Source organism: Lygodium microphyllum, chromosome 6 (genome assembly GCF_053477565.2).
Source record: "Lygodium microphyllum isolate KBCC chromosome 6, Lygodium_microphyllum_v1.1.10, whole genome shotgun sequence".
In the NCBI taxonomy this organism is placed as follows: Eukaryota; Viridiplantae; Streptophyta; class Polypodiopsida; order Schizaeales; family Lygodiaceae; genus Lygodium; species Lygodium microphyllum.
Genome location: NC_141140.1, coordinates 15,492,155 through 15,505,791, shown reverse-complemented (window position 1 = coordinate 15,505,791; position 13,637 = coordinate 15,492,155). Strand labels below are relative to the sequence as shown.

At 40.5% G+C, this 13,637-nt stretch overlaps 1 protein-coding gene across 3 annotated transcripts in view; it reads right to left on the bottom strand.

Moving 5' to 3' along the window:
• PRT6 (proteolysis 6) overlaps positions 1 to 13,637 on the bottom strand; it is a 161,101-nt gene that overhangs the window by 54,634 nt on the left and 92,830 nt on the right. For 2 of the 3 annotated variants that reach the window (XM_087679273.1, XM_087679272.1), the window contains exons 9-12: positions 10,069 to 10,120; positions 8,083 to 8,722; positions 7,499 to 7,707; positions 6,822 to 7,384 (exon numbers count right to left, since the gene is read on the bottom strand). In XM_087679273.1, the coding sequence (XP_087535399.1) occupies positions 6,822 to 7,384; positions 7,499 to 7,707; positions 8,083 to 8,722; positions 10,069 to 10,120 (1,464 nt within the window). Of the gene's footprint in view, positions 1 to 6,238; positions 6,595 to 6,821; positions 7,385 to 7,498; positions 7,708 to 8,082; positions 8,723 to 10,068; positions 10,121 to 13,637 lie in introns of all 3 variants that reach the window. The other variant, XM_087679274.1, reaches the window with a different exon arrangement.

Below are 13,637 nucleotides of genomic sequence, written 5' to 3'. Positions count from 1 at the left end.
ACTTGGTGTCAGTTTGGGGTCTAGGCCTTTAATTAGGCTATTAACTATCCACTCGTGACATTATCAGGCTAGGCCTTAATCAATAAATTAACGCTAGTCCAAGGCCAATTTATTTTGGGACAATTAAATGTCCCATTGAGGTTAGCACATTAATTATGAACGGGCACAAGCCAATTATTGGGTAAGGTAAAATGGCTAGTTAATTAATTTTCAAAATATCAATTTTGAACTTTGATTAACTAAAGCTAGAAATTACAATTAGAACAAGTGGCAAAACAAGCTGGCAGCTGCCACTTGTCAAACTTACCCATCCAAAGTCGAAGAGAGCTGTTTGAGGACTAGCCAAGAGTCATTCCAGCCAATTAGTGGACAATGAGATAGAAAGAGAGAGAGAAGGGAGACCGGGGAAGTGTTGCCATAGCAAGAACCAACAGGAGGCCATTTCCAGCCAGCCACAAGGTCATCCACAACACATGACTACAGCCAAAGGGCAATCAGCATTAGGAGACAACATTCTATGGCTCATAAAAGGCTAAGCCTTTTGGAGCCTCCAAAACAGCAGGCGAATGTATTTCTAGTGCCCCTCATCAAGGCAGTAGCTGACTTGAACACGTTCTAGCAATAGAATCAAGAAATCTCTCTCTCTCATCTTCAATCAATCCCTTAACAATTCTCAGCCACCTCCATATTGGGGTGAAGAGTAACTACAGAAATTGCCACTAAAACCCTAATTTACAGCAAAAATTAGAGTTTCCATAAGCACCTTGGGGTCTGTATGTTAGCAGTTTTCTCAACTCATGACTGAGTCTAGGCATGTGCAGTAGTGGGCCCAACATTATAGTGATTTTTGGGCATTTTTTATGACTCTTAATTATGGTAAATTTAGCATTTATTACTAGCCATCAACATTAACTAATTGCCAACCTAATCATTTTCATGGCATATTTCTGGTCTTTATATCCATGCTCCCTTCTCCACTATCTCTGACATTCATCATCTAGAGATTGCAATGCAAGCCCTCTTGGAGAGAGAATGAATCAATGACAATGCCCATGCAACCAATGACTCACTGTTGTATGTGGTTGTCTCATGTTTGGTATATGGATTCCATTTCCCATGCATAACTATGAGTTCTCCCTTTGTAGTATTACTATGTTCTTTTGTTTTCTCTTTTCTCTCATGTTGTGCAGTCTATTATAATAGCCTTCTATGCTTTCATCGTTGCACCCACTTCCGACACTGTGCCCAATTACTGAAGACCAAGGCACTCGGTCTAGTAGCTGAAGGCATTAATTTGCAACTAATCCAAGGGGTATAGCCCATTCCTAAATATGGTGGCCTGTCTGCGAGAGATTGTTGCTCATTCTCAGAAAGGGCAACAAGGCAAGGGAAAACAAAACCAAACCTCCACTCAAAATCAAAATCAAAAGCAAAATCTATCCGAGGAATCACAAGGAACATCCCAATCTCTCAAACCTAGGTGGTAGAATGTACCTAAAAAGAATAGGTATTGTCAATGGAAGATTGAAGGAGATCAACCTATATCTTAGTGTACTAAACCTTATAGAAATACAAGATAAAGAAATACCACAAGAGACACCAATTGTTGGGGCCAATCGAGTGTTGGTTGTCCATGATTAAGTGAAAAAGTGTATATTTTCAAATTTGTATATTTAATGTGTGATGTAATTTAAGTTAAATCATATTATTACCACCCTTGCCAACAAGGCTGGTTTCACAATCCGTCTAAGGCATCAAAGAGGATGAAATGGAACACCCATCGGAGAAATCAGTATGGCATGCAAGGGTCACGCCAAGCTTGTCACGCCTTTGATTGAAAAGCTTTGATTGCATGTACAAAGTTATGCGGACGACAAAGAGTTCTTCATTGCACCTCTTAAGGGTTGTGACATATTGCTTGGTATGCCTTGGTGCCATCGTGAACATCAATGATTGACTCCCGTGACAAAGTCAGTAGCATAAGGGCAAGGCCCATACCTTGGATGTAAAACTCAAAGGGAAATGTGCTTATTGTATCAACTTCTACCATTTCAAAAGTAATAAAAAATCATCTTTCAGTATACTTGGTTTTTAACTAAAAAGAAAGATGATGATAAAAATGTTGGAAATGTGTCTAAGTTGGATAAGAATCGCATTTCATTTCTAAAAATGTATGCTCATTGTTTTTCTCAATTACTTCCAAGGCAACTACTATCTAAAAGGCCAAAAGATCATGTGGTATAGATCAACTCCTAGAAGTAGCTCTCCTAAAAAAATCATCTCACCATACCAAGTGAGTGCAACCCAACACGAGGACATTATGAGCCAAGTTAATGAGCTATTGAAAAAGGGATTGATTCAGTCCAGCTTATCTTCTTACTCTTCACTAGTGCTTTTGCTCCAAAAGAAGGATGGCTCATGGTGTATGTGCATTGACTACTCTCCTTTGAACAAGATCACGATCAAGAATTTGTTTCTGATAGCAACACTCGGCCAAGGCCTATCAAGTATAGGCAAGGGCTGCAATAAACCTAGCCTTTTGGCCATCGTACTTGAGTTTTTAGCAGACAATACATGTATGGATAAACTACTCTACATCATGTCTCAAAGCTGGCCAATAGAAGAAAAGCTCTAGTGCCTGAATTATAGCATCGATGCCTCTACGTCCAATAAGGAAGAGCATGACTCTCAATTATCACCTTTGGCCTCAACTACTTTGTAACACACAATCACCCATGCATCATTAGAAAGCCATCACTAGTACATAATGCTCATGCCTCTAGCCACTACAAAGCTGATCCTAAACATTAGCAAAGTCTGCATCAGCAGCATACTAATCCTTCATAATATTAACTCAATGTAATAAACCATAGTAATTCTTCAAATCTGAGGCTTCCTTGATAGCGCATCAACCACCACATTCTTTTGGCCGTAAATATGCACAATCTGAAAGTGAAATATTGAAAGGAAGTTTACCCATCTCATATGTTTTTCAAATAACTTTGTTTAAGTTAAAAAGTAATGCAATGCATGAATATTTACTTGCATGGTAAAATCAGTCCCTAAAAGATAGTGTTTCCATGTGGAAAGTGCATGAATTACAGCAAGTAATTCCTTCTCATAAGCCTACAAATTCTTCTTTGCACCATGGAGAACATAACTCTCATAGGCTATCATATTACCATCTTATATTAGAATAGTCCCAATGTTGTTACCACATGCATCACACTGCACTAATAAAGACATCTTGAGCTTTTCAAATGCTTAAATTTCGACTATTGTCAATCTAAATGGAATACCCTTCTATTAAAAAAATGTGCCCTCCTCGTTACATTGCCATAGCCATGAACCACAACCAGCCACATAGGTTTTCACTCCCTTTATCTCCTCCACAATAAAACAATCTTTATCTCTGCTTCACAATGACGATAAAACTATCTTTCTCACTCCTTGACATAAAAGTATATTTCTCTCTCCTTGACACCACAACAATTACACTTACTGCCTTAATGCTAGATGGGATTAACATAACATAAATGTTAATATAAAAATTAACATTAAATGTTAAAATCGCACCAATATCAATGTTACAATAATATTAACAATTACATTGTAACACCAATATCAATGTTAAGAACAAAGTATGGATGTCAAGTCAAGCAACAAGATCCTTGCTACTAGCAATGGTCTACCACAACCTCAGAGTGGCAACTCTCCAAGCCCCAATCATGGATATCACCAAAGAAACTTGTGCATAAGCATCACCCCACCACACCATCCTCAATCCAACTATCAGACAAGAAACATACCTTGTTGTATCCATCACCTACAACATGTGCCTCCCTTGCATGGCTATCTCACCACTAGCATCCCATACCAATCCAATGGGATAAAAGAGTACCTATTAGAAGTCGAACATCATGGTCCCCTGAGTGAACAGTGGTTTTGTACATGTCTCTCGTGCCATTTAGCAAGTTGACACTTTAATACCAATGAAATGTTCCCCTAGGACCCAACCTACACACGAGACACAACACAAGTGGTACCCACAACAAAGAACATAGAAGAAACAAACATCAGACTTGTCTCCCAACCATAGAGGCAAATAGGCTCAACCCTAAGCTTGGGAGCTAGTAGCAACTATGTACTCTTTCTCTCACAAACAAAAGGATTCTCACAACGTGACTATGAGAAAATCAGTTTCTTCATGACAAAGTTGTCCAAAAAGTACATGAGACTCAAGATCTAGAGGATCTCAGCTTGTAGTGCTGTAATAACCTATGGTGATGAGAATTAGGTCAAAAATAGCAGCATACCTTGCTATAAATGAAGTTACAGAGCTGGCCGATTGCTGAGAGGAGAAGATTGGCTGCTATCCTCACTCCATACATGCTATGTGTGTGTGAGAGAGAGAAAGCCCAAATACTGATGTCAAATTTCTAAATGAGTCATCAATTTCTCATTAATTGAATTTCGAATTACACTAGACAAAACTTCAGCATTGGGTTCGCTTACAACTAAAGTGAGTTGCTTATTGCGTGAAACTTCCAAATAATCATAATTGAGGTGCAAACTTTCAATTTAATGAAAGTTTACATTGCACCTTGTTCCTTTTGCCCCCTCCTTGTAGCACATAGCCTGTACAACGCATGCCGCATGTCAAATCCTTCACTATTGGTGCAATCTATGCCAAGAGCTAGGGGTATCAAAATTAGAGTTCATTTTCGTTAAATCATTAAGTTAATTTCTCATTTTAGTGGATATTGGAAAGGAGAATCGAAAGAAGTAACATTAGAGTAATGTCAATGATGAATTGACATCGAATTGGACAAGGCATCTCACCATCTTTCCTCGCCAGCTTTAGAGAAGATTGGAAAATAGCATTAGACACAAGAATATTTCATTCTTTCTATGGTTATAGGCATACAAGAGCCTAGCAGTTGATACTTGGCTTAGTTCTAGCACAAACCTTGTCCCTCGTGTTAGATGTGGGAAAGACAAAGAAAATGTGTTTGGAATTACCCTAGGCCTCAAGAGGTATGGAGAAGAGCCCTTAGGATGGTGGTGTCTCATGGGGGCACAGAAAAGTCTATGATTGTGCCATGGGGAATGTAGCATGGGTCACATGTAGAGGCCCAACTCGAAGATACGAGGATATAGTGGGAGTCATGTCTATATCATTTGGGGAAGCTTGAGTATGAATTTTCACCAACAGTATGGACTCGCTGGAACAGTCACATATGGGAGCTCACAGCTAGCATATCATTGCATGGTATATTTGGACTGCCACATGTAGCCATGCTATAGATCTATTGGACTTATCCACACAAGGACTATCCAGTATTTTGATACAGATTTTCCATACTCTCCACATGAGTAGGAGAGAATAAAGGGTGCTTTGCTTAAGACTTGGGATTCTGGCACTTTCTTTCATTGTCAACCACACAATGGTAGGTATACTTGGACTGCCACATGTAGCCATGCTATAGATAGATCTATTGGACATACCCACTATAAAGACTCTCCAGTATTTTGATAAAGATTTTCCTTACTCTCCACATGAGTAGCAGAGAATAAAGGGTTATTCAAAGACCATAAGAGAAGGAGAGATGCTTTGCTTAAGACTTTGGATTCTGGCACTTTCTTTCATTGTCAACCACACACGGTTGCCAGTATGGAACTCCTGATTTGTTATTCACTCAAGCCTTGTACCAGGCTTCCCCTTTGTTGTATATTTTTTGTTTTAGAAGTCCCTTACAAGGCTATTTTTTTACTTGCCCTGGGATGCTTTGTCCCATTGTCCCAAGGAGGTTATTAATAGAATCATTATTTTCTCTAAAGAGAATGAAGATAAAATAATCACACTTCACTGCTTTTCTTTTTAAAAAAAGAACACACACGTCATCAACGTATGAAAAGAATAGAAAAGGCAAATGAAATAACAATCTCCCTGTTATTTGCTCAAGGGAGATGTCTAGAACAAGGCCGATAATTATAAATAGTTCAGTGGCCTATAAGCCAAACCAATGAGAAGTGTAATAGGGTGCCAGAATGTCAAGAATGTAAGGAAACATCACAATTCCTGTTTATGCACTCTAGATTACCCTACAATCAACGTGAAATCTCAGAAGTAGATATAGCCTTGGTTTGTATCTCGCTGTCCGGATGAAAAAAGTAATAACCTACCAAAGAGCTCCCATCGCTGACAAAGAAACGTCAAGAGTCGGGAACTGCTAACCTGACGTATAAAACGGTATGCTTGCCTGGAAGGTCTTCATATTATGGCAGTGAGTAGAAGGGATCTCGATGTGCTCATCACAGAACAAGCTTCTCAGGATGCATTCTCAGTTTGCATCCTTGAGCACTGGGAACACTCGCCAAACGTAGAAGGGATCCCAATGTGCTCATCACAGAACAACCTTCTTAGCATGCATTCTCAGTTTGCATCCTTGAGCACTGGGAACACTAGCCAACGTAATGCAGCCCTACCTACATTGGAATGCACTTTTTCACAACCACATTCAAGGATTCCTTCTAGCAATCTTCTGCCAATGACATGATCACCGGTGGTTTTGCATCAAAGCATCTACAAAACTAAACAAGATATAGTAATAAAACTCAGAAAGGCATTGACTAGTCTACAAAACTAAACAAATATAGTAATAAAACTCAAAAAGGCATTGACTAGTCACGCTCTGATATGGAAAGCATGAATAAATTGTAAGCATTTCAGAATTCTAACCATTAGTAAGACAGATATAGACACGGTTTGAATTGTAAAATAAGCATGGTTTGAATTTGTAAGTACAGAAGTAACTGACCGTTGTAATAATGTTTGATATAAGGGAGGTAATTCCATCAACTTGAAAGGAGCAGCTATCACAGGCCTAGGCAAACTCACAATCTTTCTATTGCTTGCTTCTCCAGACAAATGCCCACACCACCTCAACATGCATTCTTGACTGGTTTCATCTTCTAAGATAGTCTGCAAAGATGGAATGCAAAACCTTTGCTCCAACTCTTCCAACTCTTTTAAATCCTCAAAAGCATCAGACATAGACTGCCTGCTCTCACTGTTAATCCAATCAACAGCCTTCTTCGCAATAATAGGATCATATGTCTTTACTTTCTCCCCTTTAAATTCCTCAACAGCAGGCGCACTAAAGAGCAACCTCTCAAGCAATGCACAACGGCGCAAGTAAGGTAAAGTGAACCTCCTTATGACAAACAGAGCTGGCCCTGAAGGCATTGTAGAACCACGATCATCGAATGTTTGATACATTAAAAACCCTGAAAGGTCTGTTACTGTAGACTCCAAAAAGACTTGTGCAGAAGAAGAGATTTGTAAGTCTGCAACCACAGATTTCCCCAGGAAAAGTAAAATCTGGCATAAAAGAGAAAGGGTGTCATTAGAAAACTTAAAACATAAAAAGAGTCCACAAGAAGGAAGGTTCCTATTATTTAGTGGTGAAGCAGAAGGAATCATTGTGACCACTACCTGAGTCACACAAACAAGATAAAGAAGATGGACCAGTGATATGAAAGGCTCTGATGAAGAGGGAAATGATAGTGGCAGGCAAAAAACCAGCCACAATAAAGAAGACAACGGATCATGTGCCAACACTGGATCAGCGGTCCGCTTCCAGAATTGTATATCTGTGCCCTCTCTTCCATTGTCTATTTGCTGCAGGATCTTAGAAACCTCACCTGCCAATTTAAAGTAAAAATTTTGGATATCTTGGAGTTTGTCTCAGCCTACATGTTATTAAGCTGAAGCATGAAATTCAAAAAAATGTAGCAAGTTTCGACTTCATATTTTTGCCAAAAATTATGGTTACATGTTTGCAGTTTGAATCGGGCTTCATTATCTTTCAAATAGACTGCAATAGACGAGTGATTAGACATGCAACAAAACATTTTGCAACTGGATCTTAAAAAAAATTTCACCAAAACCACTAGCCTAGAAATTCACGATCTAGCCAAATAGCATCTTATACTAGAGCAGCATGATGAAAGGAGCATCCTGAATTTAGAAAACAACATTTGAATTGATGCAGCCCAGCAAAGATTCGCAGACCATACCAGGAATAAATGGCTCTGACAAGTAGTCCTTTGATTTACCAAAGCAGATGGAGCCCACCAACAATTGCATACCTCTGGCTCTCAACAAGAGGGATTGACGATTCTGATTTTGTATGGCTTTTGCAGCCCGGAGTAATAACAGTAACACAGACCCTTTTGATAAATCTGCTGCCTTCCAAAGAGAATCTAGATTGTTATCTATCCTAGAAGGTAGCACAGGTTTTCGAGTTCGGGCTGCCAATTCTGAAGACATTATTGTGTAACGAAGAACATCCCATAATAATAAGCTCTGACTGACACGGCTGTAAGTTGATTTATGGTTGCTCTCTCTCTCTGGAAAATATAAGCCACAAAGCCTTGAAAAGAGGCAATCAAACACCGATTTCAAAGCTTTTGGAAATGGCTTTGAGACAGCTTTTCGGAAACCCAGTTTCCATACTAACTCCTCAGCATTGCGAAGTAAGTACATGGCATGCGCCACTTGAAAGAGTGGCGGAATCCGTGAAGGTATCCGAGCAGTAACTGGTCTGCTTGAAGTCGCAGCTGATTGATCTTTCTGTGTACCAGCTGGAGTAATTTCTTTGAAAGAAGGCAAAACAGAATTTGCCAAACGTCGACACACAGGGCAAAGAAACTCTCCCTGGAGAAATAATAAACCATGTATCATACCACTGAACATAACTTAGTTATTCAGACATGTCTATTAAAAGACAGATTTCTTATTTATGCATATTTCCCCATAACAGCAACGATGGCAAGGAAAAGATAGAGAAAATACTGAGACTTGTTGCACACAAGAATGTGTAGGGTTTTTGAACAGAGAACTGACTCTGTGAACAACATCAACCTGGTCACCAGTAAAACAGACACAAGGCAACCATCATGTGTATACTGCCTTTTAATGGTGTCAGAAATGCAAAGACAGCCCAGCTGAACGCCGGGCCCAATCAGCCCATTGAACTCAGCCATGTTTGGGCCTTTTAAGTATGTGGATTTTGAGGAAACAGGTGCAAAGATGGTGCCATGTTTTTTGTTGCATAGCTTTGTATTACTATATCCACGAGTTATCATACGTGAGTCCAATACATTCACTGTAATATTTCTTAAGAAATTGAGGAAAGTATTGGGGCCCTATGATCAACCATACTCCAATTATGACATTCATACTTACACATCAGACAACATATGAATACATGTCAAGAAAACTACAGACCCAATCATCCCTCTTAACACCCATCTCCTGTACACCTGTCTGACTTATCAGCACAACCTCCCTGACTGCAGAGGTTAGAGGGGTGTGCACAGCAACTTACAACCATCCAAATTTTCTCTAACACAGGACTTCAAGACATTTTACTATCCAAGCACACATCTACCATCCTGATGCCATATAGACATCTCTGTATAATGCACGTAGCTACCCAGCCTGATGGCAGAAACAAACTAGCACCTTGTGCAGAGTGTCAAATAGGATGCTGGTAATTTATTAGAGGCATGCTCTACAACACTAGGGTTATTCTCATAGAGAAAGTAAACACATACTCATACAAGTATGAAAATATGTTACCTAAACCTGAAACATACATAGAAGTGATGGAGCTGCACTAAGTAGTTGCATTTATAACATCAATAAGGAGAGAGCCCTGGCAAAGACTAAAACTCTAGGTAAACATCTCTTCTTAAAAAGACGTGACATTTTTAAGGACCCTGGAAAAGTCAAGTATGTTTGGGCCAAACATTCTTCAATGTTTCCAAATGTTTGTGTGGCCAAGCGAACAAGTATGATAAAAACTATGTGCAACACCTTGCAACCATCTGCATCAAACATAGAAGTTCAATACAACAGCATATGCTACACCAATGAAAATTTCATTCCTCGTCAAAAGGGGGCACATTTGAAATTGAAAATTCACAAAACCACACAGATAAGCACACAATGGCAGTGGACAGTTACATGCATATGTACACACATACATCACTTCGTACCTGGTCTGGATTGACGATTTGTAGCCCTTCAAACAGGGTCCTGCTATGGTATCTAACAAGAGAAAAAAACAATAGTACACAAAGTCAGAGATGATCTTAAACAAGGTCCAGTTCTCTAAACAGTTAGCTTACAACCACAAGTATTTGTTCTGTGAAAAGATCAATTTATGTCGTGCACTTGATTGACCCAGGTTATAAGAACTATAAAATACATGCAGGAATAGGATTTACAAGTAAATATAAAAAAATATTGATGAAATATCAAACTACATTGATAGGCTTGAAGGGAAGGAAGCTTGCATAGGGGGAGCATTGATACCCATATTACTGAATGCCGATGACATAGACCTCATCTCCAACGCACCAGGTGGACTGCCGCGCCACCTAGATGCACTACAAGCCTTCTCTCAAGACAAGGATCTCACAATAAACCTTGGGAAAACCAAGGTTATGGTGTTTAACACTTCTTCCTCTCAGTGGATTTGCAATCAATACCCCATTTCACATATGGAGAGCAAATAGCGGAGATGGTCCAAAGATATGTTTACTTGGGGATTATATTTCCACGGCCAAGATTCACTTTGAGGAGAGCAGCAGAGGATAGATTGACACAAGGCTATGCTGCTCTGGGATCAATGGAGAGCCAATGCGCACACATACAATTTCATGAGCCTGGGAGGATGAAGCGGTGACTCTTCGACACTTTGGTCACACCGGCACTTCTGTATGGGGCGTACATATGGACATCGAGCCTCTGCCACACAAGGAGAGCCATGTTAAGAAACCACTTCTTCAGTTTACACACTTCATTTAGGGTTTCGCACTGGCAGCCCCAAAAAGGGGCAGTGTCCACATTTTGGTCACTTTTTCAGTGGGTGCCCACACAATGGTGCGCCGCCCTAAACAACTTATGCCTATAAATAGGCAGTCACTTCATTCATTCTTCACCACCCCACCACTCTTCGGTCATTCTCCACCCCTCTTCCTCTGCCATCAAACACCCTTCACTTCTTTCCCCAGCCCCTTCCACTGCCCTCACACCCCTTCAAGAGGACATTGCGGTTCGTGGCTCGTGGCTGCCTTCACCATTCCTCTTTTGCTTCAGGTGCCCTATTCCAACATCAAGCCTTGTGTTTGGAGCATCTTCCACCTAGCACCACCATCATCTACTTAGCATCAATACCCTTCTCCTTCAACCTCCACCTTCAACTGCATTTTTTAGTGTGGAGATCTTCTCCTTGCCTTGCATCATCATCTCCGGGTTGGCATCAGCATCCTAGCCTCTGGTGATAGTCTCCATCACCAAGCATCAGTGATTTCATCATTTGTTTATCACAAGGGCTATTGGGACCTGCGTTTTTGTAACTTGGCTCCTCCTCCATTACCTGGCGTCACTCGTTTATCATAGGCGCTGTTGGGACCTGCGTTTTTGCAGCTTGGCTTCTCCTCCATCACCTGGCATCACTCGTATGTCACATATGAAACCAACCTTCCTTCCATGGATGGGTGGTAAATCCTTGATTACAACTTAATTACAGCAACAAACAATAAATGCAAATCTGAAAATACAAATTTACCTACTGATCTTGGACAATGCACACCCGATTGGCCCCAAAATTGGCGCCCCTTTCGCTATTTCTTTGACTTTATTGAAGAAAAAGTTGATTTACAATAGGATTCTCTTGATCCCTTTCCCAATCCAAACTCCCTTTGCTGTCCAAAGTGACCAACAAGTCTTCAAACTGATTTGCACCTTGATTCGGGCACTTAATTGGCCTTCACCCACTTCATAGACCATGGAAATCCCCCAAACTTCCTCAAAGGACAAGATTTGCTAACTCTTTCAGCTCGAGCCAAAGACAAAGAAGCACTACTTATGCAAATGCCATTGTACTATGAGATCCAAGGGCACTTCCATTGCATATTCAAAGAGAGATTTGGGCCACTATCCACGGTGATGGATTTTCCGAATCAAAGATGTGTTGGGTTTTTCTTACTGAAGCTATGCCACCACAAAGAGCACCTCTTACGAATCCAAGAGCACAAATACGCAACCACACAGCAGCATACACTCACGGAGTTCTACAAAGCATCAACCACTCCCTCTACTACAGAGCTCTCATCGAAGCGGCCGGCAATCCCACCACGAGGGACTACCCTAGACATAGCCATAGAGAGATAAAAGCCTGCCGCCCACACCCAACTCGTCGACACCCTCACACGAGGCCTCCTCTACAGATATAGAGGATATTATACCATCATTGCGGGACCATACCTTGCCGCTTCAGCCTCTCTATGCTAGATAGACCCATGAGAGATATCTTGGGATGAGAGAGCCTCCTAAGGTATTCCACATTGTATCTAGCTTAGACATCATTTTGTACTCATCAGCTATGTATCGTTACTATTTATTTTCCATTTAGTTAGTCATAGCATTAGATGACAGCTATTTTGGAACTTGGAAAATTCCCTAACTTTTCAGATGTAACATTTTGGTCTCATAGGCTGATTTTGCCACAGTGATGAGCACATCATATCAGATATATATAAAGCAATACATATTGGAGATCTAGAGAATGAGAGTATTCGCAAGGAAGCAGGTATAGGGAGTAGAGCATGACAAATAATCTTGATAGAGTTCTATCAAGGTGCTGCATTGATTAGGGGACATATGAATCTAGGGACAAGGAAACGGAGAGGATTGTCACTATAGAGAGCATAGGAGGTTAGGTCCGAATGAGGACCTAGTGCATTTAGTAGGAGGAGACCATATTCCCACTAGTGAGAGGTCATTTTGATTCAACAAGGGCACGAGATACATCTAGCCCACTGAGCCAGCACTCGCCCCCAAGAGCTACTCAGGAGCTTGTTCCACGAGCCCCCACCCAACTATCACATTTTACATCCCCCTATACTCATTGGATGGTGTTAAATCTGTATGGCATCATTGTATCCCACATGCATTTAGCCTCATGTCCCTAGATGGACATAGTTGTATCCATTGAGGGCTTGCCCTAATAATCATGTCTACATGTATTGCATATTTAGAAAGGATTTTCATTTACACTTTTCACTTCCATGATATTATGAAGATATTACTTTGTACATGATATCTCTCATAGGCCGATTTGGCCTTTAGTAGACGTTAACACACACACACACACACACACACACACACACACACACACACACATATATTTGTGTTTGTGTTTGTTTCTGTGTTTTGAGTTTTGGGTTTTGCATTTAGGATTTGAGTTTTGCACATCACTGTCTAAGCCTTCGTGTTTCAACTATGGTCATACTTTCTGTGTTTCCTCAGTGCAAACCCTAGCATATCTTCCCATGGTATCAAATCCCGTGCTTTTCTGAAGAGTATCCTATGGATATTGTGGAGAGCTGGTTTTGTGCAAGATACATAAACAACACATTACCGATTCATAATGTCTCGACACCTCCTCGGAATCCCACGATGTCTTATCACGCTTCTCCGTTATTGGAGGCCTAACAAGATATCATGGACTTGGCGAGGAAGGTGACACCCCATCTTCACCTTCACCTTCTTTTTCTTC